Source organism: Apostichopus japonicus, chromosome 12 (assembly GCF_037975245.1).
Source record: "Apostichopus japonicus isolate 1M-3 chromosome 12, ASM3797524v1, whole genome shotgun sequence".
NCBI lineage: Eukaryota > Metazoa > Echinodermata > Holothuroidea > Aspidochirotida > Stichopodidae > Apostichopus > Apostichopus japonicus.
In genome coordinates this window covers 22,541,214-22,565,996 of record NC_092572.1, presented here as the reverse complement: position 1 = coordinate 22,565,996, position 24,783 = coordinate 22,541,214, and the positions used below count along the sequence as shown (strand labels likewise).

General features: G+C 37.5%; 1 protein-coding gene across 1 annotated transcript; it reads right to left on the bottom strand.

The window, feature by feature from the left end:
* Nucleotides 1-1,849: 1,849 nt before the first annotated feature.
* LOC139977790 (ATP-binding cassette subfamily G member 4-like) lies at nt 1,850-24,543 on the bottom strand. The gene is made up of 14 exons (XM_071987428.1): nt 24,124-24,543; nt 20,511-21,307; nt 19,875-19,992; nt 18,878-19,067; nt 17,691-17,836; nt 12,892-13,015; nt 12,082-12,196; nt 8,607-8,869; nt 7,835-7,933; nt 7,270-7,438; nt 5,897-5,997; nt 4,876-5,031; nt 3,384-3,778; nt 1,850-3,054 (listed from the first exon to the last, which is right to left on the bottom strand). Exons 2-13 carry the CDS (start codon nt 21,298-21,300, stop codon nt 3,425-3,427), a joined length of 2,625 nt encoding a protein of 874 aa, XP_071843529.1. The 5' UTR covers nt 21,301-21,307; nt 24,124-24,543; the 3' UTR covers nt 1,850-3,054; nt 3,384-3,424.
* Nucleotides 24,544-24,783: the final 240 nt, after the last annotated feature.

Here is a 24,783-nt window from a genome sequence, read left to right as displayed (position 1 = left end):
CGCCTCATGGCCTCAGAAGGTGTCATACCCGATACAGCGTGCGGCATGCTAGTGCTGCGCGGAAAAATATGTACCCTTACAAAATTATCGAAATGGCGTTCCATATATAAGTTACAAGCACATAAACGCACACTAAATGTGTGCAAGCGTGCCTATGTAGGAACATACGTTCACAGGCGCTTGCTATTTCTGCCAATTGAGCTGTTCGACTCATATGTTCTCGATCTCCTTTCTGCAGGTGAGTTTACATGAATTATTTAATGTTTAATACCAAAATTTCAACCAGTTGAATTAAAACACTTCTGTTTTGATTTGATTAAGTCTTGGTTGATGATGTTAAGGGAAAAGATGGGATTATACAAGATTGAGATATGTTACCACTCGTGCAGCGATGTCACAGAATATTACGTATAATATTGTATGTTAGGTCAGCGAGTAGCACTATTTGTCGTTAAATCATTTAAGGTTCGTATGTTGCATGACTTGTGATCTGTGGTAGGCCTAATCTGTGGTAATATAAACAGTCAATTAGGCTTTCTAATTCAAGTAGGGTAATTAGTGTATTTAATAAAATGTTGATCACGTAGAGGTACGGCAGTAAATTTGTACTATTAGGCTAGGCTCACTGTTTCTTTACTGTCTAGCGTAGGCACAGACCTATCGTGTAATATGTCACAGCGTGGGTATTGTTCTTTAACGAACTTGAAGGGCGCCACTGATTTTGTCGTATAATTAGAGGATTTCCTTAAATCAATATTCCAGGATCAATGTTGCAGTATTAATTGTGTTTTAAACTGGAAATAAGTTACATTAAGTCAGCTGATCAAATAATAAAGGTTACTTGCTATATCTGCAAATTGAGCTTTTCGACTCATATGTTCTCGGTCTCCGTTCTGCAGCCTTAAAGAGAACCACCCCTGTAGCAGCCCTAACCCATGGGACCAGGGGGTGACACTAGTTTAGAGGAATGTACGGAGTCGCTTAGTATCTATCCTCCAAAAGAGGTCTAGTCCCAATTATTCAATTATGAAGTTCGTGTTTGTTGCCATTACTGTTTGACATTATTAATGCTCGTCTAATGATTTATTGAAAACAAAATTGTCAATTTGTTTTTATAAAAAGGTTAATTACTCGTTAATTAGGGTTCCCTGAGTAAGTTGTCTATCACAGAAATCTTTCTTTCATCAAATGAATTTACGTGACAAAGAACTGCTAAAAAATTCAGATAAAAGCTATAAAGACATTCAGGTTTCTGTCATCATCTATTGTTGCTTGGTTAATTGACCTCAACTACTTGGCTTGTTTTGTCTCGTCATGCACGTCAAACGTAAACAAAAATAGACAAAAATATCTGTTTTATACTGGATTTTAGTTAGTTTTTGAAGCATTTTGAGACAACGTACTCGAAAAGAAACCTAAATAAAGTCCATTAACACGGACGGGTTGCCAAGAACACGTTCTTTTGTTACGAGCTAACAGACTCACTAACATGATGATTTAATGAGCTACTTCCCACAGTTAAAAATATATTTCTACACAGCCCGTCTGTATTCTATTAACTACTGTGAAAATGGGCTGTAAGTTTACCAGGCTCACCAGCCCACTGGCCCACCGGGCATTGCCCAAATGCCCGTGTGGCCAGTCCGCCACTGATTACATGTTAAACAGTTCTGATACTTTCTGTTTATCAGTGTATGTTTCATTATTCATCTACTGTTAAAGAAATGAAGCAAATCGGAATATAAATGAGAATCGAGAAATGTTTGACGCTTTTCCGTGATTGTATTTATTTGTAATGTAATATTACTCTAGAATACTAAAATAAATAAAAACATCAAACATTGCATGGCTCATTGTACAAGCGTTTGTTTCCTAGCTATCCGCCATTGTGATAAATGACAAGTCATATACAACAGTTATTAACATGAAAATGTGATGAAGTTATGCATATTCATAAAATACGAGAACATCATATTACAATGCTCATCCATATACACATGTCGAGCTATACATATTATGCCAATGGCATATAACTTACCTATATATATATATATATATATATATATATATATATATATATATAGTATTGCATAAACAATACAGCCTCTTTAATATCATTATTTGTTTTCGAGGACATATACCTTGTGTCCAGAAGTTGCATATTTGGTTCTGTTGCATGTTGGTGTAAGTCTCTTTAGCCACCAAAGAAAAGAAAAGAAAATCGGCAAGTATACGGCGGTAACATTGTTTACACAGTCAATAATTAGAGATATCTTCAATTAATTTCAGATATCTCGAATTAAATTAAAGATACCTCGAATTATTGAAGATATCTTCAATTCAATTTGAGATATCAGAAATTGCATTTCGATATCTTGAATTTTATTTAAGATATCTCAAATTGATTTTAAGCTATCAAGAAACTTAAAGATATCAAAAAAAGAAACATTATTTAAGATATCTCGAATTGAATTCGAGATATCCAAAATTGAATTCGAAATATCTCGGATTGATTTCGAGATATCCAAAAATGAATTCGAGATATCAAGAAAAGAATTCGAGATATCCAAAATTGATTTCAAGATATCAAGAATTCGGATAAGAGGTATCCAAAATCGAATTAGAGTTATCAAGAATTCGAATAAGAGATATCTGGAAATGAATTAGAGATATCTAAAAATGAATTAGAGATATCTGGAAATGAATAGGATACATCTGCAATTATTGAATAAATGTTAAAATGGCGTTCCATAAGCGAGTACGATACGTTGACGTTTTACCAGAATGCTTAACAAACTGGTCCAAACATGTGCTAAAAGTAGTTTCTATTTGCATGATATATCCAAAGTTATCAATATTAGTCTGTGTATACTATCAACATTATCAAAATCCCAAACGAGTTAAAACGTTGTCAGCAGCAACAGTCTTCATCCTGGTATTTTGATATCGTCATAGTTACATTATCATGTTCTTGTTTTCTTTCTTCTCGATTTCTGTTAGGGGTTCATTCATATTCATCATTTCAGATTCGTGGCAAGATATGGCATTCGAACCCTGTCTAACAGAAACAGTCCAATAAAATGAATCGAAACTTTCTGCAAACAGTTGCATAAATGTTCCTACGTGAGTAAACTTAAAATGACATTGAGTTCTATCAAAAGCATTATACACGTCTGATGTTAAGGTTCATCATTACTATAAACACCATTCCACAGCAATGAACGCTGCGTTTGTATAATGTAGATAGCAATATGTTTAGTAGACGACTATGAGACTCATATAAACATAATTATATTATTTAACATTTAATATCTGCAGAAATACATAGCAACATGCCAATACTAGCTTGTATATACATATAATATTATCATGTCTGTACTTACAGCGTCTCACCTTCGAACGATACATTGTCTCTTTCGTTCCTTCAAATGTGGCTCTTAACCTTCCACCTGAGCAAGAAATAGCAGAGAACTCGAGTAATGATAAAAAATCCAGCCAGAATGGCCAAATCAATGCCCAGGCGATCCTTATCCATGTCAAGATTAGTCAAAACGTCCTGTCCTGTTTTAAATATGCATTTTTCTGGTTCTGGCTCCGAACAGTTAAGTTCACCCCGTTCCAGACCGTAAATGGTTACCATAGCACTCTCGAAACTGTACCTGACAAATGATATGTACGATATCCACCTCAGGTACCAAGGCATGGTGGGAATTGTCACAAAGAATCCAGAGAAAAGAAGAAGAGGTAGGCTTGTTATAGGTCCAAGGAAAACCGCCACCTGTATGAACAAATAATTGTGACAAACACAAATGTTACATAACTTGCTATTTCATTATTGATCTCTTTACTGTAACGCTCGGAATAAACTGTTAAAACCATAGTGCTTTGATACGCTTTGGTGAACTTAGTGAGTGGTAGCGTATTACGTTTTAGTTCCTAAAGGACGGCAAATTTCTACTGACAAGAAATGGCAGATTGACATTGTTTGATGGTCTGGCTAAAAGTTGATTTGCATATCCCTTATTCAGTTCATTGTGTATGGCTAAACGTTCATATGCATATCCCTTATTCAGTTTATTTTGTATGGCTAAAAGTTCATATGTATATCCCTTATTCACTTCATTGTGCATGGCTAAAGGTTCATATGCATATCCCTTATTCAGTTCATTGTGTATGGCTAAAAGTTCATATGCAAATCCCATATTCAGTTTATTTTGTATGGCTTAAGGTTAATATGCATATCCTTTATTCAGTCCATTGTGTATGGCTAAAAGTTCATATGCATATCCTTTATTCAGTTCATTGTGTATGGCTAAAAGTTCATATGCATATCCCGTATTCAGTTCATTGTGTATGGCTAAAAGTTCATATGCATATGCCTTAATCAGTTCATTGTGTATGGCTAAAAGTTCATATGCATATCCCTTATTTAGTTCATTGTGTATGGCTAAAAGTTCATATGCAAATCCCTTATTTAGTTTATTTTGTATGGCTAACATTTACTATGCATATCCTTTATTCAGTTCATTGTGTATGGCTAAAGGAATGCATTTTGCACAAACATTAACATTTATAAAATATCTGCTTAGCTCCGTCAATAACATTGATAGGGATGCAAAACAGAGCTCACGGGCGTTAGGTATACCTCTACTTCAATATTATGTATCGGGCTATGAACACGCTGAATTCTACGTTAAACAGTCGCACTCTCTCAACCATACCCACCCATCTCCCTTGCGCTTCTCCATCTCCTGGCTCATGTATCCTTTCTCACTCTCCCATCTCCCTCCCATTTCTTCCTCTCCCATTTCCCACTCCCTTCATTCCCTTCTCTGTTCACTCCCCGTCTCCCTCCTCTTCCTATAGAGTTGTTACCTCCATTGATGTAGAAGCACCTATCAAGAGTCCAACAGACTGAGAAATCATCGCTGTGATGATTGATATTCCAATGAATATGAGGAAGCGATCGGCCTCTGGTGGCTGGCCAGTCATCCAATATGCTATAGTACAGTACACCACAGGAATTGCTACCTGTAGAAACAACAGTGATAAATGTCATCCAAGATAAAGCCTGGACTCGTAACCAAACAACTTCATCTACTCTCACCTTATATCCTGAACTCATAATCAAACAACTTAGTCCAATCTCACCTTATATCCTGGACTCGTAACCAAACAACTTGATCCACTCTCACCTTATATCCTGGTATCGTAACCAAATAACTTGATCCACTCTCACCTTATATCCTGGACTCGTAACCAAACAACTTGATCCACTCTCACCTTATATCCTGGTATCGTAACCAAATAACTTGATCTACTCTCACCTTATATCCTGAACTCATAATCAAACAACTTAGTCCAATCTCACCTTATATCCTGGACTCGTAACCAAATAACTTGATCCACTCTCACCTTATATCCTGGTATCGTAACCAAATAACTTGATCTACTCTCACCTTATATCCTGAACTCATAATCAAACAACTTAGTCCAATCTCACCTTATATCCTGGACTCGTAACCAAATAACTTGATCCACTCTCACCTTATATCCTGGTATCGTAACCAAATAACTTGATCCACTCTCACCTTATATCCTGGACTCGTAACCAAACAACTTGATCCTTATCTCACCATATACCCTGGACTCATATCAATAATGGCCGAAGCTGAGACTGTTGCCTGGGAATTTGCCAAATTTAAGGTTGATTTGGTATGAATTGACCCAGAGATATCATATCTTCAAGAGATATTTCAAAGAATACATTCAATACCTAGTTATTCCTAACCCTAGCTACTGTAGAGCACCATTAAACATATCAACGTTGCTTACGACGTACGTGTTACACAAAATTACAGCAAACACTAGTTCTTGAATATAGAGTACACCCTACCTGGAATGGAAAGTCAGACATTGTCTTTGCGATGTAGTAAGCCTTCAGACTGTACCAATAGTTGATATGTTCGCGAACCAAAACGTTCATCTCCAATGGAACTTGAGAAAAGAGAAATTAGTCGTCCTTTAGGAAACTTTCGATCATTAACATTGGATATAAAAGCATTTTAATTATTGAGGTAATTAACATTCCGATGGTAACACACATAATTTGCTCCTCAACCGAAGAGAAATTATACTTTAATCGATGAACATTGTTTCCCTGAGCGATATAAATGTATATTCACTTTTTACAGCTGGTGTTGTACAGCTGGGACTGTTGATTACTATAATCATGAAGTATTCACCTGATAGTACTTTGTACGTCAGAGCAGCAATATCATACATGTAATACACAAGTGATAATGCTATGGATGTTATAAAACTAAACTATTCTCAGAAACACATACTGTTTAAAGTCACGTGATACATGGGCATCAAAACATAAACACGTGTCGAGTATACTGCTTACACAATGAAATTTGGGTGAATAAGTACAAACTTAACAAATGTTACTCACACGATAGTAGTATGTGGGGATCACATTAGAAAACAAGACTATTACTCTCACGACAATACGTTGCGCATCATAGGAGCAAACGCAAGAGCATTGCTCACGCGAAAATCATGTGGTCGTTATAAAAATAGTCTCAAGATATTTAATATAAGCATCACCATAGCAATCATAAGAGCATTCCTCTCATGAGAGCACTATGTGTATCATAGAAACAAACTAAACAACATTACTTTTCTGAAAGCACTACACAGTAATCATAGCAACAAACTTAACAACATTGCCCTCACCATAGCACTATGGGCATTATGGCAAAACATGATATTACCTTGGGCATCATAGCAGCAGACTCTGTATTACTCACATGATAATACCGTGGGCATCATAGCAGTAAAAACTGTATTACTCACATGATAATACCGTGGGCATCATAGCAGCAAACACTGTATTACTCACATGATAATACTGTGGGCATCATAGCAGCAAACACTGTATTACTCACATGATAATACGGTGGGCATCATAGCAGCAAACACTATTACATGATAATACGGTGGGCATCATAGCAGCAAACACTGTATTACTCACATGATAATACTGTGGGCATCATTGCAGCAAACACTGTATTACTCACATGATAATACGGTGGGCATCATAGCAGCAAACACTGTATTACTCACATGATAATACTGTGGGCATCATAGCAGCAAACACTGTATTACTCACATGATAATACCGTGGGCATCATAGCAGCAAACACTGTATTACTTACATGATAATACTGTGGGCATCATAGCAGCAAACACTGTATTACTCACATGATAATACGGTGGGCATCATTGCAGCAAACATTAGAAACATCAGACAGAGGAAGATGAATCCGGCATTATTGAAAGCTTTGCTAGCATCTTCACCAATCTTCAAGTAGAGAAGGCCAATCAGAATACCGATAAAGATTGGAGCTGAAAACCGAATGTGCGTCAGTGTCTGTGAACGATTAGAAATCAAATCGATCAATTAGTATCTTACTGAAATAAAACAGATATAGACACGGTTTGGAAAATAATTTAGGTATATACGAGCGAACTATGTACGCATATCAATTGGAGGTAACTGCATGATACGATACTACAACGGAGAACTATTCATAGGGGAATTCAATTCAGTATTTTATACTAAGGGAATAATGGCTGTCACTGTGTGTACTACAAATGGACAGTGCACACAACAATGTACAATGGGAAGCTCAGTGACTTATAAATATATAAATTAGTTAGGACGAAAGGACATATTATACACAAATTATACGCAGATCGACACTCAAAAATACATGTAGCCTATATCACAGTATACAATTATTTAAAAAAAAACATATTTGCGCACCTGGTCTCTAAAAAATACAATAAAGGCTCTCTTGAAAAGAATCCAAAACTGCACAAACAGGTTCGTTGCAAACCGGGTATCATGCATCCAGGTCTCGTTCTAATGGGGAAAAAAATCAATATGTAATTAGTTTATGGGGATCTCAAAAGCGGTAACGTACGTTGACTGTTAGATACGCCTAACTAAGGTATCGAGTGGTACATTGTAAGGTTTTAATACATTGTATTGATGCACTGTATCAATGTATTGATCAATTATCCTATACAAAGGAAGTTGATAGTAAACGTGAACACACAACGCCATCGTTCGTTGATGGTCTTTATCAAGGATATTCGTTTCTGCGTTAGAGGTAACATTACAAACAACCTTTTTTTTTTCATTTGCTACGCTTAATGGTTTGGGGTTAAAAGAAATAAATGAAAAGAACAGAAAAATAGTATGAAATTCAAATATTTAAATTGACTAAATCAACCCATTATGAAGGTTGCGTTTATAATCAATTTCTTAGAAAGGATATTGCAAGGATTTCACAAACGTTCCACTTTACGTTCTTGCACGATATGTGTACTATTTACAAAGCTTTTTGTTTTACTTTGGCTAGCATATTTTGACTGCATCATGTTAAGAATTCTAGCCACATAGTATTTGGTTAAACAAGATATGACTGGTAAAGTAAGAGGTATGTATATTGATAGCTATATGCAGCCCATTGAGAAGGATAACATTATTATTTTTGGTTCCTTACTGCAAATGAAAATCAATCAAGACTAACCTTAACTACAGTCTGTGATTTACCAGAGCCATCTGAATAAACAGTAACGGACTTTGACGTGCCGTTTTTGAAGGTGGCATTAGGTGAGTGACCGTTTGATGAGGCCGTAGGGAAGTCCCCCAATGCGATGCTCAGACTGTGGCTACTGCTTAAGCTATTAAAGTCACTTTGTAGTTTACTGTATTCTTCGCATTTGCCTTCTCTGTACGATTTTGTCAAAATTGGCAATACGTTACCATATTCACCACAGGCCAACTCGATTACTGTGAATTATAACAAAATGGGAGAAAATCATGATATGAGCCCCTTACCGAAATGCCAGATCTGGCTTTAAATCTGGTTTAATCTGGCCAGATCAAGTTTTATCTGGCCATATAAAGCCAGATATAACTGGATATAGAGTCAATCCAGATATGCAGATAAAGTTTTATCTGGCCATATAAAGCCAGATATAACTGGATATAGAGTCGATCCAGATATGCAGATCAAGTTTTATCTGGCCATATAAAGCCAGATATAACTGGATATAGAGCCGATCCAGATATGCAGATCAAGTTTTATCTGGCCATATAAAGCCAGATATAACTGGATATAGAGCCCATTCAGATATGCAGATCAAGTTTCATCTGGCCATATAAAGCCAGATATAACTGGATGTAGAGCCCATCCAGATATGCAGATCAAGTTTTATCTGGCCATATAAAGCCAGATATAACTGGATATAGAGCCCATCCAGATATGCAGATCAAGTTTTATCTGGCCATATAAAGCCAGATATAACTGGATATAGAGCCAATCCAGATATGCAGATCAAGTTTTATCTGGCCATATAAAGCCAGATATAACTGGATATAGAGCCAAGCCAGATATGCAGATCAAGTTTTATCTGGCCATATAAAGCCAGATATAACTGGATATAGAGCCAATCCAGATATGCAGATAAAGTTTTATCTGGCCATATAAAGCCAGATATAACTGGATATAGAGCCCATCCAGATATGCAGATCAAGTTTTATCTGGCCATATAAAGCCAGGTATAACTGGATATAGAGCCAATCCAGATATGCAGATCAAGTTTTATCTGGCCATATAAAGCCAGATATAACTGGATATAGAGCCAATCCAGATATGCAGATAAAGTTTTATCTGGCCATATAAAGCCAGATATAACTGGATATAGAGTCAATCCAGATATGCAGATCAAGTTTTATCTGGCCATATAAAGCCAGATATAACTGGATATAGAGCCAATCCAGATATGCAGGTCAAGTTTTATCTGGCCATATAAAGCCAGATATAACTGGATATAGAGTCCATCCAGATATGCAGATACAGTTTTATCTGGCCATATAAAGCCAGATATAACTGGATATAGAGCCAATCCAGATATGCAGAGAGTTTTATCTGGCCATATAAAGCCAGATATGACTGGATAAAGAGTCAATCCAGATATGCAGATAAAGATTTAACTGGCCATATGAAGCCAAATATGACTGGATATAGAGTCAATCCAGATATGCAGATAACTGGATATACATCATGTTTATCCAGTTATACTTGACTTTATATTGACAGATAAAACTTTAAGACTGTATGCTCTTACATAGTGTATTTTCATAGAGATTTACATTGCACTATATTGTGGTACTGCACTTTGCATATATATTTCAATAGTAAATCACTTACAGTGTATACACTAAGTCAAAGGGGGAATAACAATCTCTATCTGGGTTGCTAGGCAACCACGGGGTCTTAGCTTGAAACAGGATGACTCAGAGGTTGATTAAGTGTGAAGGCCACTTTTGAACAATGGACATATGTGTTTTGATACTCTAGGAGTGAGATAGGAAAGGGAGCTATGTGTACACTAGTGTCCACATGGTAGGAGTAAAGAGCAGAAGGAAGTTTAACAGAAAGGATTGGTACATTAAGAAAAGGTGATGGAGATTCATAAATAATATCCTATTGATGTCAGGACATTGGCAAAGGTTTTTATAGTGAACTGAACAGTCAGAAGTAAGGAAGAAGTTTTTGGAACGGATGGCAACAAGGAATATACTTTGGGACTGAACTTCGATACTGAATGGAACATATATATACATATATCGCCCTCCTGGAACTTATTTATTAAAGCAAATATATTAAATAAAAGAATAGCACAACGCAATTTAGTATCAACATCTACAGGACCACAGAAGAATAAAGAACTCAACCTTCATGTATTATTTTGGAACAGCGGTCATTTTATGACCATAGCAGTCGGATTAGGTAACAGCAAGGAGCTTGCACATTACATATTTCCACTTTGTTCCAATCCAGTTGAGTTCTAGAACACAGCTGTGTTTATATTTTGTGTGTGTCTTGCTCTCTGTATGGGTCTCCGTACCAGAACAGAGATAACTGATCACGCTGGAAAGTTAATATCAATGCTAGTCCAGTTTTGGCCATTTATTTCCTATTTGATTGACATTTTAGCCAGATATATTTTTTTATATTGGTCATATAAAAGTTTATCTGGATTTTCTTTATATCAACCAGATAAAGTTTTATCTGGCCCAGATATCGATGCAATAACATTTAGCCAGATCAAATTTTATATGGGCCATATAAAACTTTATCTGGATTTTCTTTATATCAACCAGATAAAGTTTTATCTGGCCCAGATATCGATGCAATAAAATTTAACCAGATCAAATTTTATATGGGCCATATAAAACTTTATCTGGATTTTCTTCATATCAGCCAGATAAAGTTTTATCTGGCCCAGATATGGATGCAATAAAATTTAACCAGATCAAATTTTATATGGGCCATATAAAACTTTATTTTATATCAAGTTATATCTGCCCAATTTTTTATCTGGCCAGATATAAATTCCAGATCTGCAGCAGATCTGGCCCAGATTGAAATTCCTAATCTGGGCCAGATCTGGATTTTTATATCTGGCCCAGATCTGGGATTTCGGTAAGGGAGCGAAACAGCAACGATTTCAGAATGTCAGCTTCCAGAACGATCAAGTAAACAGTAAAATCTTCGAATGAAACAAGAGAGAACTGTTTTCATTTCTTTATTTTCGATATAACATATCTGGTGTAAGTGAAATGATAGCATCAAAGACTTAGCACTAACTGTACTGAACTACACTGTACTGTGGTGTAGCCTACTGTACTGCACTACACTTTACTTAGGTGTACTGTAATGCACTTTACTGTAATGTACTGCACTACACTTTACTGCGGTGTACTGCACTGCACTTAACTGTGGTGTACTGCACTGCACTTTACTGTAGTGTACTGTACATGACATTGTTTGTCATTTGAGAACTGTTAAAGACCTTCCTCACCTCCATGGTGATACTATCTAGCTCTTACAACCCCGCTGTTGAGAGACTCATGAAAGGTTCCTTTTTAGGTCTTAAATTATGAACGTCTGATTAGAAAATAAATGAAAACAGTATCGGTACTGTACTACTCACCAAAGTCGGCTGGATTATGGTAAGGCGGACAAATGAAGTGCATTGATTTTAGATACGGTACCAAACCAGCCACGGTTCCCTGGTAGATACATTTACCTTCACCAAGAATGTAAAGCTGCAAAGAAGGATAATAGATCATCAACTTATTCTCCAAACTCAGTCAAATGTGAACGTTGAAAGGCAAGTACGGCATTCTTTGAGATCTATCGTATAACCATTGACGTCACCAGTTTGATTTCCCATTGATTTCCAGGAAATGCGGAGGGCGGGTAAGAATGGCGGGGACTGCTTGATTGGAACGAGTGACGGGGAACGAGAGACCGGGACGAATGACGGGGTGGAGGGAACGAGGAATCCACAGAGGGATCGAGGGACGGGGGCGGGCCACGGGGAACGAGGGACAGTGAACGAGGGCCGGGATGGGCAATGGGTTGGCGAGATGAGCTTGGACGAGATAACTCATTCATTATGGTATAAATATGTTAATAATAATTTGATCGTTATATCAGCAACAAGTACAGATCTAACTGTATCATTTTTTGTATGTTGTAGGTTACTTTATCTCTATATCCTACGTAAGAAATTCGTCAGAGATATTTTCTGGCGTTTGTTGATACTGTTAATTGATAAGTAATTCATGTAAATCAATGGCCCTCGAGTCATTCCTTTACCTTATTTAGATTTTCGTGATTGATTGCTCCAATTGATTGTTTCTCCTTAAATCTGATTTTTTCCAGTATTTTTTCATAAATAATTTGAGTTTATCTTATTGCATTATAAGCTATAACTAAGTGAAGTATATCAATTTACCTTATCAAACATCTCGAACAGTCTTGCACTTGGTTGGTGAATGGTGCAAATTACAGTGCGCCCTCCTCTAGCCAGGGATTTGAGAAGTGAGAGACACTGGAAACTTGACGAACTGTCAAGACCACTGTAAAAATAAAGATGTAAGTTACATTGATCGGACCCGTACCGTAAGTGAAGGTAATCTCCGTTCCCCTTATCTAGATCAAGTAAAGCATTAATATACAAATTACATTGATATGGCACGCACTGTAAGTTGGCCACTGACGACTGTACAAATAAAGATGTAAATTACATTGATCGGATTCGTACCGTACGCTAAGGTAATCTACGTTTCCCCTTATCTAGATCAATGTAAACATTTAATATACAAATAACATTGATATGACACACACTGTAAGTTGGCTACTGACCACTGTACAAATAAAGATATATTACATTGATCGGACTCGTATACAGTACGTGAAGTTAATCCATTTCCCTTATATCTAGATCGATACAAATATGAGCAGAGCAATATTAATCAAGGGCAAACGTGTATATGAGTTGGAATGAAAGATATTCTAATTAAATGTCGTGATGAGAGATTTTAACGTCCTATATACCTTAACACAACCTTATATATCTATATACCTTAACATCGTTGTATAAACTGAAGCATATTAGTCCGACTCCCAGCTTCCTTCCTTTTTCCATTGATGACATAAAGAAAAATGATCGATATGCAAGATGTCTATGTACAGTATGTCTTTGTATATGTCTATCTATGTATGTATGTATGTATGTATGTATGTATGTATATATAACCTTCGGAAAATTCAACTGTGCGACGAGACATTATTTAACTTGTTTAGGTTCGAAACATGATATTATTTGCGTTAACGAATGATTTCAATTATGAATGGGCCCTTCTACATTACTCGAATCTGAATGAATCTCCATTTCACCCTCAAAACCCTATTGCTTGAAGGGAATCTTTCATTCTCATCACAGCTAGTTATTTGGCAACATAATTATCAATGACCTTCGTATATTGTGTATTATTGGTTTCTTGCTCAGCACGATCGAAGACATTCAACGATTACAACAAACATAACTACAGCGTTGTAACACGTTGAGAGTATGTGCTTAGTCACTGACACAGTAATAACCCAGAGAGTGTGAGCTAAGTAACTGGCACAGTTATAACCCAGAGAGTGTGAGCTTAGTAACTGACACAGTGTAAGAACATCGGTTGGATTGGTACGTCTTTCAATTGGTGAGGATCTTGTAAAGATCTTTGTAATTATGTGTGAAGTTTGTGTAGGTTCACACAGCCGTGTGATGATATTACATGGTTGACAGTGCGATCATTCTTTCCAATGGGAGATTGAAAAGCTCGAGACAGAATTGTTGCACCTATTGTCCAAATGGAATAAGTTAACGTTCTACCCTTTGATAAAAAATTACTTGTGTCAATGCTCATAATGTGTATTGAATTATCAGTTACAACCGAAACAGCCCTGTCAGACTAACACAGGGTTGTCCAACCTTTTGCAGAGGAGGGCCACATGGAATGATAATGATGGAGGATGGGGGCCGCATGAACCCTACGCTCGATTTTTTCGCCCGAAGCCCAAGGGAACAAAAATGTGAGCACTGCGCGAGGAGCGCACTGACTTATTTTCCTTCCTGATAAAACATGAATAAAGTCCAGCCACCCCCCCCCCCCTCCGCTGAGAGAGTGTCACGCAAACTGACCTGTATGCAGTTTTTTTGGACCCAGAAGGTTCGAATGATTGATTATATAGCTTAAACTTGTTATCAATAGATCTGCTCACTAAAATTTCGCACCGTAGAACATCTCTGGCGGGCCGGACGCAACCCTGCGGAGGGCCGGACTGTGGCCCGGGGGCCGTAGGTTGGACAACCCTGGACTAACACAACTGTAAATCACGAACCCTTACAAGAGAATAGAACGTTACCTATACATTATACTGAAAAATGAACCCAAGAGACTGACTTCGGTCAGCTAGCGGCTTTAGTAAGCCAATGATGGCTTCTTCGCGAGTTCCTGCTTGAAGGAGGATCTAAAATACATACATACATACATACAAATAAGTAATGAACTAAGCGATAACAAGTAACCGCCTTACGGTTTAAGTAAACGTTTATAACTAAATTAGTTAAGAAGTCGATCGATATTAATTAGTATAGGTAGTAGTTAAGTTTGTATGACAAATGACGACACTTTTTAACTGTAGGTAATTTTCGTTCAGCGTTTAGTCATAGCTTTATTGCTGCACAAACCACTTCCAGTTACAATCGTTTCCTACGTCAGAGGGTGTCAAGGACACGATAATCATTTACTCGTTGAAACAATCCCCTGAATGCAGTTGATGACAACACTCCTCTGAAAGACGAAAACATGATTTGTTTCCCTTCTTAATTAATCATAATTGTTGACTGATCTGGTGATTCCAGAGTGTAGTACGTCGTCATCGCAATTGAGCTGAATGTTATCACCTGTACAATTTTAACTCCCTTTTCCACACAGAGCAAATGCGTATTTATATATTCATACATAAATATTGCAATATCGATATTGATGTAATTCAAATACAGAGAACATTGTCAGCTTAAGCAAATTTTTCAGAAGTTTCATATTTCAAGGATAAATACAACATTTTAATGATTATAATAGGAAAGTATAAGCTTTCAAGAAGACCAAGCTTGAGAACACACAGCGTGATGACACAACGGACCTTCTATACTGTGATACATCACTCTTGGTAAGAATCGAGCAAGACTTAATCAATCAAATAGGTTATATTAAGTCAACCATATCTCGAGTTCGGTTCCAGATGTTGAAATGGGCAATCTCAATTAACAATGTTGGAAGATGTTTCTCTTTAAGAAAAAAAGTCGGTTATCTGTCCCTGCATTATTCCACGAAAAGATCAACTTCGAAACAAATTCATTTTTATATGGTTAGACCGTTAAAAATCAGTTCCTCGGATGTAACACTTATACTTTGAACTTTTATGGCCTCGAATAACTGGTTTACAACGCGTTATAAATTTGTCAATTACAATTTTGATTTCCTATAATGATAAAAGAACACGTTGAGGTCTTAGAATTTATAACACAAGGGTTTAACACTAACATATAGGTCTTCACTAAGGCTCCGACTTCATTATTAAGTTAGACTTAAAGGAGCATTCCAGCGATTCAGAATACCAGTGTCTTAAAGGTTGAAAACCGGATTATCTTCATAAACAATATTACCAGTACTCATTTTTTTCTTCTTTTGTTTCCTTTGACTCTGACATTATAAGAAGACAACTCTCCTTTAATCCCCTTCATATACGAGTAAAGTAATTCCTTTGAGTTCCCTCTTTGTACTCTACCTTGTTCTCTCCCCCGTCAATTACTTTCACGAGGTTGTTAAGAAATGTCATTTGTATAAACTTGACACCCGTAGTATAGTTCGACGCTCATTTTGGCAGTGCGCGGCGTGACTCCTTGGTTACAATCCTCTGTAGGAATTCCGCGTTGAGCAGTTCAATATCCTATTAATCTATGCAAGTGTCAGATGCGTAATATCATTAGCGACAGCGAAATTGGATCAAAATTGTAAAAAATACACTCACAAGACAGCTGCAGTAGTAGATTGAAGACAAGTGTGTGTTTACTGCAGCCGTGAATGTCACTGTTCACCATGCACTGTAATTAGATTCGGACGTAACGTAACAATATACGAGCCATGCTTTAAACATGTGATTGCCCTGTACGATGCCATGTGTACAGCAGCACTGAAATGAATGTGTGTTTACTGCAGCCGTGAATGTCACTGTTCACCATGCACTGTGATTAGATTCGGACGTAACGTAACAATATAAGAATCATGCTTTAAACACGTGATTGCCCTGTACAATGTCATATGTACATCAGCACTGAAATGAATACATTGCACGTGTTAGAGTACAACAATATGCCCTTTATATGGATGTGATTATATATGAAATGCATCCCTAATGACAATACAATACATTGACTAACATTGTTTTGTTAATATGATCTACCTATATGGGTGTACGTCTATACGCTCTATTTCTTGGTGTTCTTATTGACTCAAAGCTTAATTGGCATGAACATACTTCTTATCTGTGTTCACAAGTTGCTAAGGGTGTTGGAATAATCGGTATACTTAAATAGATATTGCCGAAACATATTCTTCGTACTATTTATCTAACTCTTGTTCATCCCCATCTCTGCTACTGTAATCTTGATTGGTCAGGCACTAGTAACTCCGCTTTAAGAAAGTTATTTGTTCTCCAAAAACGAGCTATCAGAAAACTACGTATTCTGCACTACGCGAACACACCAGTGCACTTTTTAAGTCCCTTAACTTGTTAAAATTAAAAGACATAATCAAAATTAATAGTGCAACCTTCACCTATCGCTTCTTCAACAATCTATTACCTTTAGGTTTTTCTAATTTATTCGTTCGGAATGAGATACCTCATTTATGTTTATGGTGTTGCCATACTAACTATTATACATCCATAATGTTACTTGTGTTTTACATAGTAAATTGTGTATGTGAATTCATAGTCCATAGCACGCTTTCCAAACTGATCTTATGTATTGTTGTTTATTTACCGTTCAGTGAATCAAATCAAATCAGTCAATTATCAGTTTATTAATTCACCAATCACAACAAAGGAGTTTATATTATAGTTGATGTTAAGCCTATAACATTCTTATGGGTCGCCACTAGCCGAGGTCAGTTGTTTACCTATTGACCATACTGATCTTACCTTGTTGGTTCATCAAAAAATAACATCGGTGGGTTGCTGACCAATTCTTGGGCAATAGCCAGCCTCTTACTCTGACCGCCTGAAATGTAGTATGTTTGCGTCTGTGAGCAGTCACTAAGTCCAAGAAGACTCAGTATCTCTTCAACCTGAAAGTAGACATTATACGTAGTACAGCATTGTAAATAATACTCAGTGCGATTGTTGATGACCAAAGACAAGAGGTGACGGAAACTGTATGCCCCTTTCAAATAAATTAGAGGAAACCATTTTTAATAACTAAATTGTAAGTGTGGGTTTTTCCCCCCTGCAAATCAAATCAAAGTGGGCGCTACCTCTTGAGCTTTTGCCCATCTCACGCACATACTGAACCTGTTCCTTGCCTTGCATAGATAGCATTAGAATCAGCACTTTATGAGCGCAATAAAACCGATATACCACAACCGATATCATTGATTTTATGTATATAATTTATATATCATATAAATTATCAATGTTGCCGCCTCGAGAGGTTAATTTTGTCATTGTGGATATGAAATCATCGTCGTCAAATCATCGTAATAGTGATCATCATCACCACTATTCCGTTACTTTTTTTAAAAGATGTTTTGATATTTCCCTGATCTAAGAAGACCTTACAACAGTGGGAGGGATAGCCTGGGAGGGTGAGGCGACACTAACTTTAGGTGACAACTACTGTACGGATGAAATAACCTTAACATAAGAACCATTAACAGCTGAAATAGCTATAATATATGATATAAGATATAGGTTTCTATAGCAAGAATGTGATCTCATGTGGTTTTCCTCATTTTGACAAACGAGAGATCTCTGAAGAAGTTAACTTTGATTCAGTCAAATTTCCGGGAGTCAATTTTGGGAACCTATTTGATGTCCTTAATAAAAACGCACCAAGCCTCTATGCGGGTCAAATAAAAATAGAGATGAGATACATGCGTGTACCTACCCACACACACCCTAATTATGTAGTTGTAAATATTTGATGTAGTTAGGCCTTTTATATACAGAGCCGTAGGGATGGTGGCATAAACCTCGCACCACGAAGGCTGGTAAGGCGCTTGCACTATACGTACAAAAGACGCGCATTGCGCTGTGCAGTTATGGTATACGTATGTTTTATGATACTGTACGCTTGTACTGGTTTCCGAGTGTACACATTATGTACCTACCAGCATCTTTTTCTCCTTGTGACTGTTAGTACTAGGCAGCTTCAGATTAGCTGATATCATCATGGCCTCCATCACTGTTAACTGTGGAAGCAGGTGACTGTCTTGCATTATGTAACAGGATAGTTTCCTAAAAAGGCTCAAATCTCGATCCTGCCCATTGACCAATATTTTACCTTTCATACTGCCTGATCTGTAAGTAGAAATGAAACAAGTTTGTTTCATGTATTGTTGCAACCAATTAATATTTAACATTCAGTTTATTCAAGATAACGATTGCACATTAGTATTACATGTTGTCAAATATATGATTGTTGTAAGGTGACATGAACAGTATAGGAACACATGGTGTTGGTTGGTACAAGGTTACCTGGATACTAATGATTATAGTGGTGTCGTTTGTTTCTCTGGTTAAAGGTTATATAGGCAGTATGATTAAATGGTGTCATGTATATGACTGGTGTAAGGTTACATGAGCAGTATAGGAACACATGGTGTTGGTTGGTACAAGGTTACATGGAAACTAATGATTATAGTGGTGTCGTTTGTTTATCTGGTTGAAGGTTATATAGGCAGTAAGATGAAATGGTGTCATATGTATGACTGGTGTTTGGTTACATGGACAGTATAGGAACACATGGTGTTGGTTGGTACAAGGTTACATGGAAACTAATGATGCATATGGCATATCGGTACCACCTGAAACAACAAGCATGGCTATGCATGGCATATGGAGGTTTTCTTTTTCATATACCCTATGATGGGTCAAAGTTTCGACTTTTTGCCTCAAACTTTCTATAAACAGTCGAAACTTCACTACACAGGTGTCGGTTAAAAGCCCCAGGGCCAAACCCCTTCTAAATAAAATCTTTCCTTTACGTCAGGACAATGTAGAACCCTTCCTTCCCCCCCCCCCCTCACCAACCCCCGCCCTTTTGAAATACTTGTTTAATTTTCGCTAAATGACTACAATCATGATGCACAGAAACAAACGACTAACCTGTAACCTGCAAGAACGTTCATCAACGAGCTCTTCCCAGCACCGGAAGGGCCCATGATAGCGATAAGTTCTCCTGGCAGAAATTTCCCGGACAAATCTTTTAGGATCGGTTTCATACCTGTGAAAGACAGAGTTATATAAATGAAGGATATAACAACCTCTACTGCAAAGGTAACCCTCGAAAAGATGGCTGCACCCAGCTCAGCCCAACCCCCCCCCCCCCGACATTCCTGCTTTTTATAATTAATAATAATAATTGATGCTACCAAATCAAGTTTAACATGCCAATATGGGACAAAACTTAAGAAATAACATCAGTACTGGGTAGCAGATTTGCGATATCATTTTGATTTGTTAAACTTATACCCTTCAAAATAGGTCTAAACACCATTATTCAAAGTGACTGGTATACGAGTTAAGCAAATAAAATATATATATAATTGAAATGACTGAAGCTACATGTCTCTGCCTTAAAGTAATTGGAAATGTACCATAGATTAATACCAAACAACAGACACATTAATTGAGCATTTTTGAAAGCTTAAAGAATTTGGAGTTACTAGCTTCAAAGGCAAGTTTGAAGGCTTAAAGAAGTAAGATTGACCTTCAAAAAAGCCAGTTTAAAGTGTAGCTTACCTCTATTTTTGTGCCAAAAACTGCCTTCCCTTACACTATATGAGAGTCCTTTGAACTCCAGTAATAAAGGAGGCCTCTTCGGTAAATTCGGAAGGGTTCGGCATTCCTCCATTCCGATAAAGACCGAGCTCGGTGTGACTCCCTTTGGTAAACTACCTGCTACAGACGAACTGTGACTTAACTGATCATCAAAGTCGGAAGGTATATCAACGTAAGGGGTTTTACTCTCAACAACCGTGACAAGGGAATCGCCGTTCGTGACTTGCTGTTGGTCTTTGCTAGTTTCTGCTCCATGATGCCTCCCATTACCGGATTCATTTTCGTCTTTTGTAGTATCATTTCCAGCTGCATCTACTTCTCCATCAGAGGTGGTGAATGTGTCGATGAATTTGACTTCTCGTCCCCCTATGGTAACCTGTGGTTGAGTTTGTTTTGGTCTAGCACCTGGTCCCGGGAGCAATTCATTGCCTTCCATCTTTTTCACTGCTTCCGTACTCTTCTCTCTTTCTTCTTCCCTGGCATACTGAACTGAGTCCATTGCTAACCATATTCCTTCTCCACTGTTGCTAACGTCTCTCTGTATTTCAGTTCGTTCTAGTTGAGATGTCACAGGAATTGTCTCTTGGCTACTGCCAGGTAACAGATTGGTCTCTTCTGTTAATGAATCGAGATTTTCTGATGATTTTGATACTTCCGAGTAACCGTCGTTTACTCCATTAACTCCTGTGTCTATCTCTTGTTTTGTGGCTATTGCGTCTAAAAGACCCTCCTCAGAGGTGTCGTCTGCCATTGTAAAGCTGATGGGGGAAAAAAAGAACAGGGTGCAAAGATGCAATACAAAATGCATTGAAATATAGGACTGGTGGTGGTGGGGAAGTGTTGTCTTCGACTCATGGATGATGGGGATGTATAGTCTAGGACTGATGGTGGTGGGGAAGTGTAGTCTGATGGGGATGTGTAGTCTAGGTCTCATGGATGATGGGGAAGTGTAGTCTAGGACTCATGGATAATGGGGAAGTGTAGTCTAGGACTGATGGATGTAATTTGACCAACTGTCTAGAACCTTTAATTCCAGATTTACACTGGACTAGTTTAAATTGACGTTTACCAAGCTTAAAGGCATTGAAGACTCGCCCCAAACCGCGTGCGGCCATCTGAAAAGTTAAATTTCTGTTGCTTGCAAGTGACGTTTTGTTCGTGTCGCTACAAAATGCAGACAGTGATGAAACGTGATACCTTAATTGGTATCTTTAGCTGGACACGAGATGTCCATCGCTGTATCGTTTGTATGCTGTGCTGTAGGTATTGACCGCAGCTGTATGTACTGACTGTACACTACTGTCTAATTACGACGGTAGCAAGCTGTGTGTGTATTATCTGGGATCGATGGTGGTGTCTAACACTTCTGTTACACCATCATTCGAAACAAGGTCAAATTACCGGCATTTAGACCTTTCTTTTTGCGCGAGTCTTCACGCCCTTTAATCGGTAGGCCTTTGTATCATTTAATAGAAACAACATCCATTTATCAAAAAATATACATATTTAATATTAACAATATCGAGGCCGATTGACAGCTCTGTAATTATGAAGACATTTATGTACCCGAATATAGGCCTACAGCATAGTTGGTGACCTAAAAATGTTTGCCTTCCGACAACTTTGATGAGGTTAGATTAAAACCATTCCAGACTTGTTGTCAATCTTCCCAAAATCGTTGCTATTAAATATCTGAATGCTTAAAAGGTCTGCTGTATAGACAGACCCCAACTATAACACGCTATCATGGACAAGTTTCTTGAGATTACGTAATCGAACTGCCTTGACCGTAAATGAACTCTTTTCACCAATTATAGTCTGCAACGCCTGCCACATACGTTTTCTTGCATAAGGAGCTTTGTGTGAACGCTGTATGATTAAATAAACTGTAGAAATGAACATATTTCCACTCAGTGCTTACAAAAAGAGCCTAATGGTGTTAGGAAGCGATACAGGATAATTGTAGAGCACGAGGTCATTTAACGACCTCGGCAGGTCGATTACGTAATCACAAAACTTTCCTAGCTACGACGTACTATTAATGGGGCCAATCAAGGTGATCTTTAAATCAATGATATCACAAAAGAAGAGAGCGGGCACTTAAAGCAGCATTTTGCGTTTTGTCGCCGTTTTCTACTTTTTTGACAAGTCCATCGAGTTTCTTATATATATCAATCACAAAACAGCAAACTAAGATATAAGCCAAGTTTTTTCCTGCCAAAAGCGTTAATTGGCGAGTAATTAAGGACATTTTCAGATAATGAGAAAAGTGTCCACCGTCAAATTACACATTGAATAAAAATCGCATACTGTTCCCCCAACCCACTAGTTTGAATTCAACCAATCAGAGATGCAGGTTAAGTTAAAAGCCGTTGCTAAAAATAGATTCAAAACGTCGAGTTGGTAACTTGGTACAACCAGCGAGCTGTACTCTAACAGCTCCCTGGTACAATCTAAACAATCTACACAAATCAAGCATGGTGCTGTGTTACGTATTGGCCAATGATGTTCGTAGCTTTTAAATATTCATATTATGGGCGAGGTTTATTTCGTTCCCAACGGAAAATATCTTCGAGAAAAACAAAGTTGAAAGTTGCAAATTTTTCGACTTTTATGCCACCATTTCAAGTAAGATTTGAATAGATAAGCTAGTTATGTATGTCGTTATGGTATCCAAAAAGAAACATCTAATGCCGGTAATTTGACCTAGTTTCGAATGAGGTGTAACAGAAGTGTTAGACACCGCCATCGAACCCAGAAAATACACACACTGCGGTCAATACCCACAGCACAGTATACAAACAATACAGCGATGGAAATCTCAGGTCCAGCTAAAGATAACAAGGTATCACGTTTCATTACTGTACTGTCTGCATTTTGTAGCGACACGAACAAAACGTCACTTGCAAGCAACGGAGATAACCACACGCGGTTTGTGGCGAGTCTTCAATGCCTTCAAGGCAAGGACGTGTCGAATGTGGCACGTACAGACTTGACCCAAATAGGCGTCCATCGAGTTAAATTGGTCAATGCCGTTGTCAGTTTTTCAGTCCTTCTGTTTATCATATCAGTATCTTTATATCACAGGGAATCGAATTGAAACGGTATACACTGTCAATTCAACTCGTTATCGACCTTCTAATACGAGACATGCAAGTTTAATTCAGGCACTTTCGTTTACACTTGATAAGGTCTATTACTATTACATATTAATTAGCTGTGCATCACACTGTTAATCATATGCTGTGTTCATTGACGTAATGGTGTAATTCGGATAGCGCTTTCCCTTTTGTATCATTACAACTATTCATGTTAGTTTCGCATTTGTGCCACTGGAATGAATAGCATTATTATAACATAGCATATAAACGCCTTCTGTATTGTGGATATGGGTGCATCTAATAGCCTATAGATGTGCATTCATTGCCACTCTAAAAATTACGGAGACTAATTAATCTTTCGGTCAGTATGTCGGTTTCATAATATTAGCTTGTTCTCTGGCTTTGCCGTTACCGCCATGCAGTAAGTGAATTTGCAGAAATGGAAACCATATGATTATAAATTTGACACTTACCTGAAGTACAGAACAAACCAGCTTTTTCCTCTGTGATTGCTAGTTCGCCTTTCTAAGCATTCGATTTCACTTGCAACATCCACAGCATACTACCTTACTGAGATGTTGATGAGCTCATTAAATAAGTCATTAATGACTCAAATCGATGGAGAAATCTCCACTGAAATTAAATAAGAAAGCACTCCATATGCACATCATGTAGGCAATATACCTGATATTTATTAAATATTGTATTCCTGGTGAGATCCGTTAAGTCTTCATGACAGAACCACAGAGAAACCAGCAACTAATATCCAAGTTCGTAACTGACTACACACATGTAGTTTGCATGCACAGAACCCGATGCACGTACGTATGCATATGTACGATAACGCGCCAGCTTATGCATTTTCACTGTCAGACCGTATTTAATTGCATTCGTACGTCATAACATTAGTCACCGCGAAAGTGAACTGAATACCGTCTGTTTCGATCGAGGTGAACAAACTTTTCGGATGCAGAGGAGATTACAGGTTAAGAGCAGAGTATACAAACAGGTGAGATTGTGAGAATTGGTGAAAGGAAAAATGAATGATGATGACCTTCTGTGGTTTTTACACATTCTTGCGTTTTTAGCGATATAGATAACCGGATGCACAATCTCGCATGAGCGAGTTTTTA

What these genes read in the sequence shown, in the direction of transcription:
- LOC139977790 (XM_071987428.1), bottom strand. Translation starts at nt 21,300, where the DNA reads ATGGCAGACGACACCTCTGAGGAGGGTCTTTTAGACGCAATAGCCACA. An exon ending in GATGCCCACCGTATTATCAT is followed by an intron (nt 5,998 to 7,269) that starts GTGAGTAATACA and finishes TCTTTTCTCAAG; the next exon opens with TTCCATTGGAGATGAACGTT. An exon ending in TGTCTGACTTTCCATTCCAG is followed by an intron (nt 5,032 to 5,896) that starts GTAGGGTGTACT and finishes TTGTTTCTACAG; the next exon opens with GTAGCAATTCCTGTGGTGTA.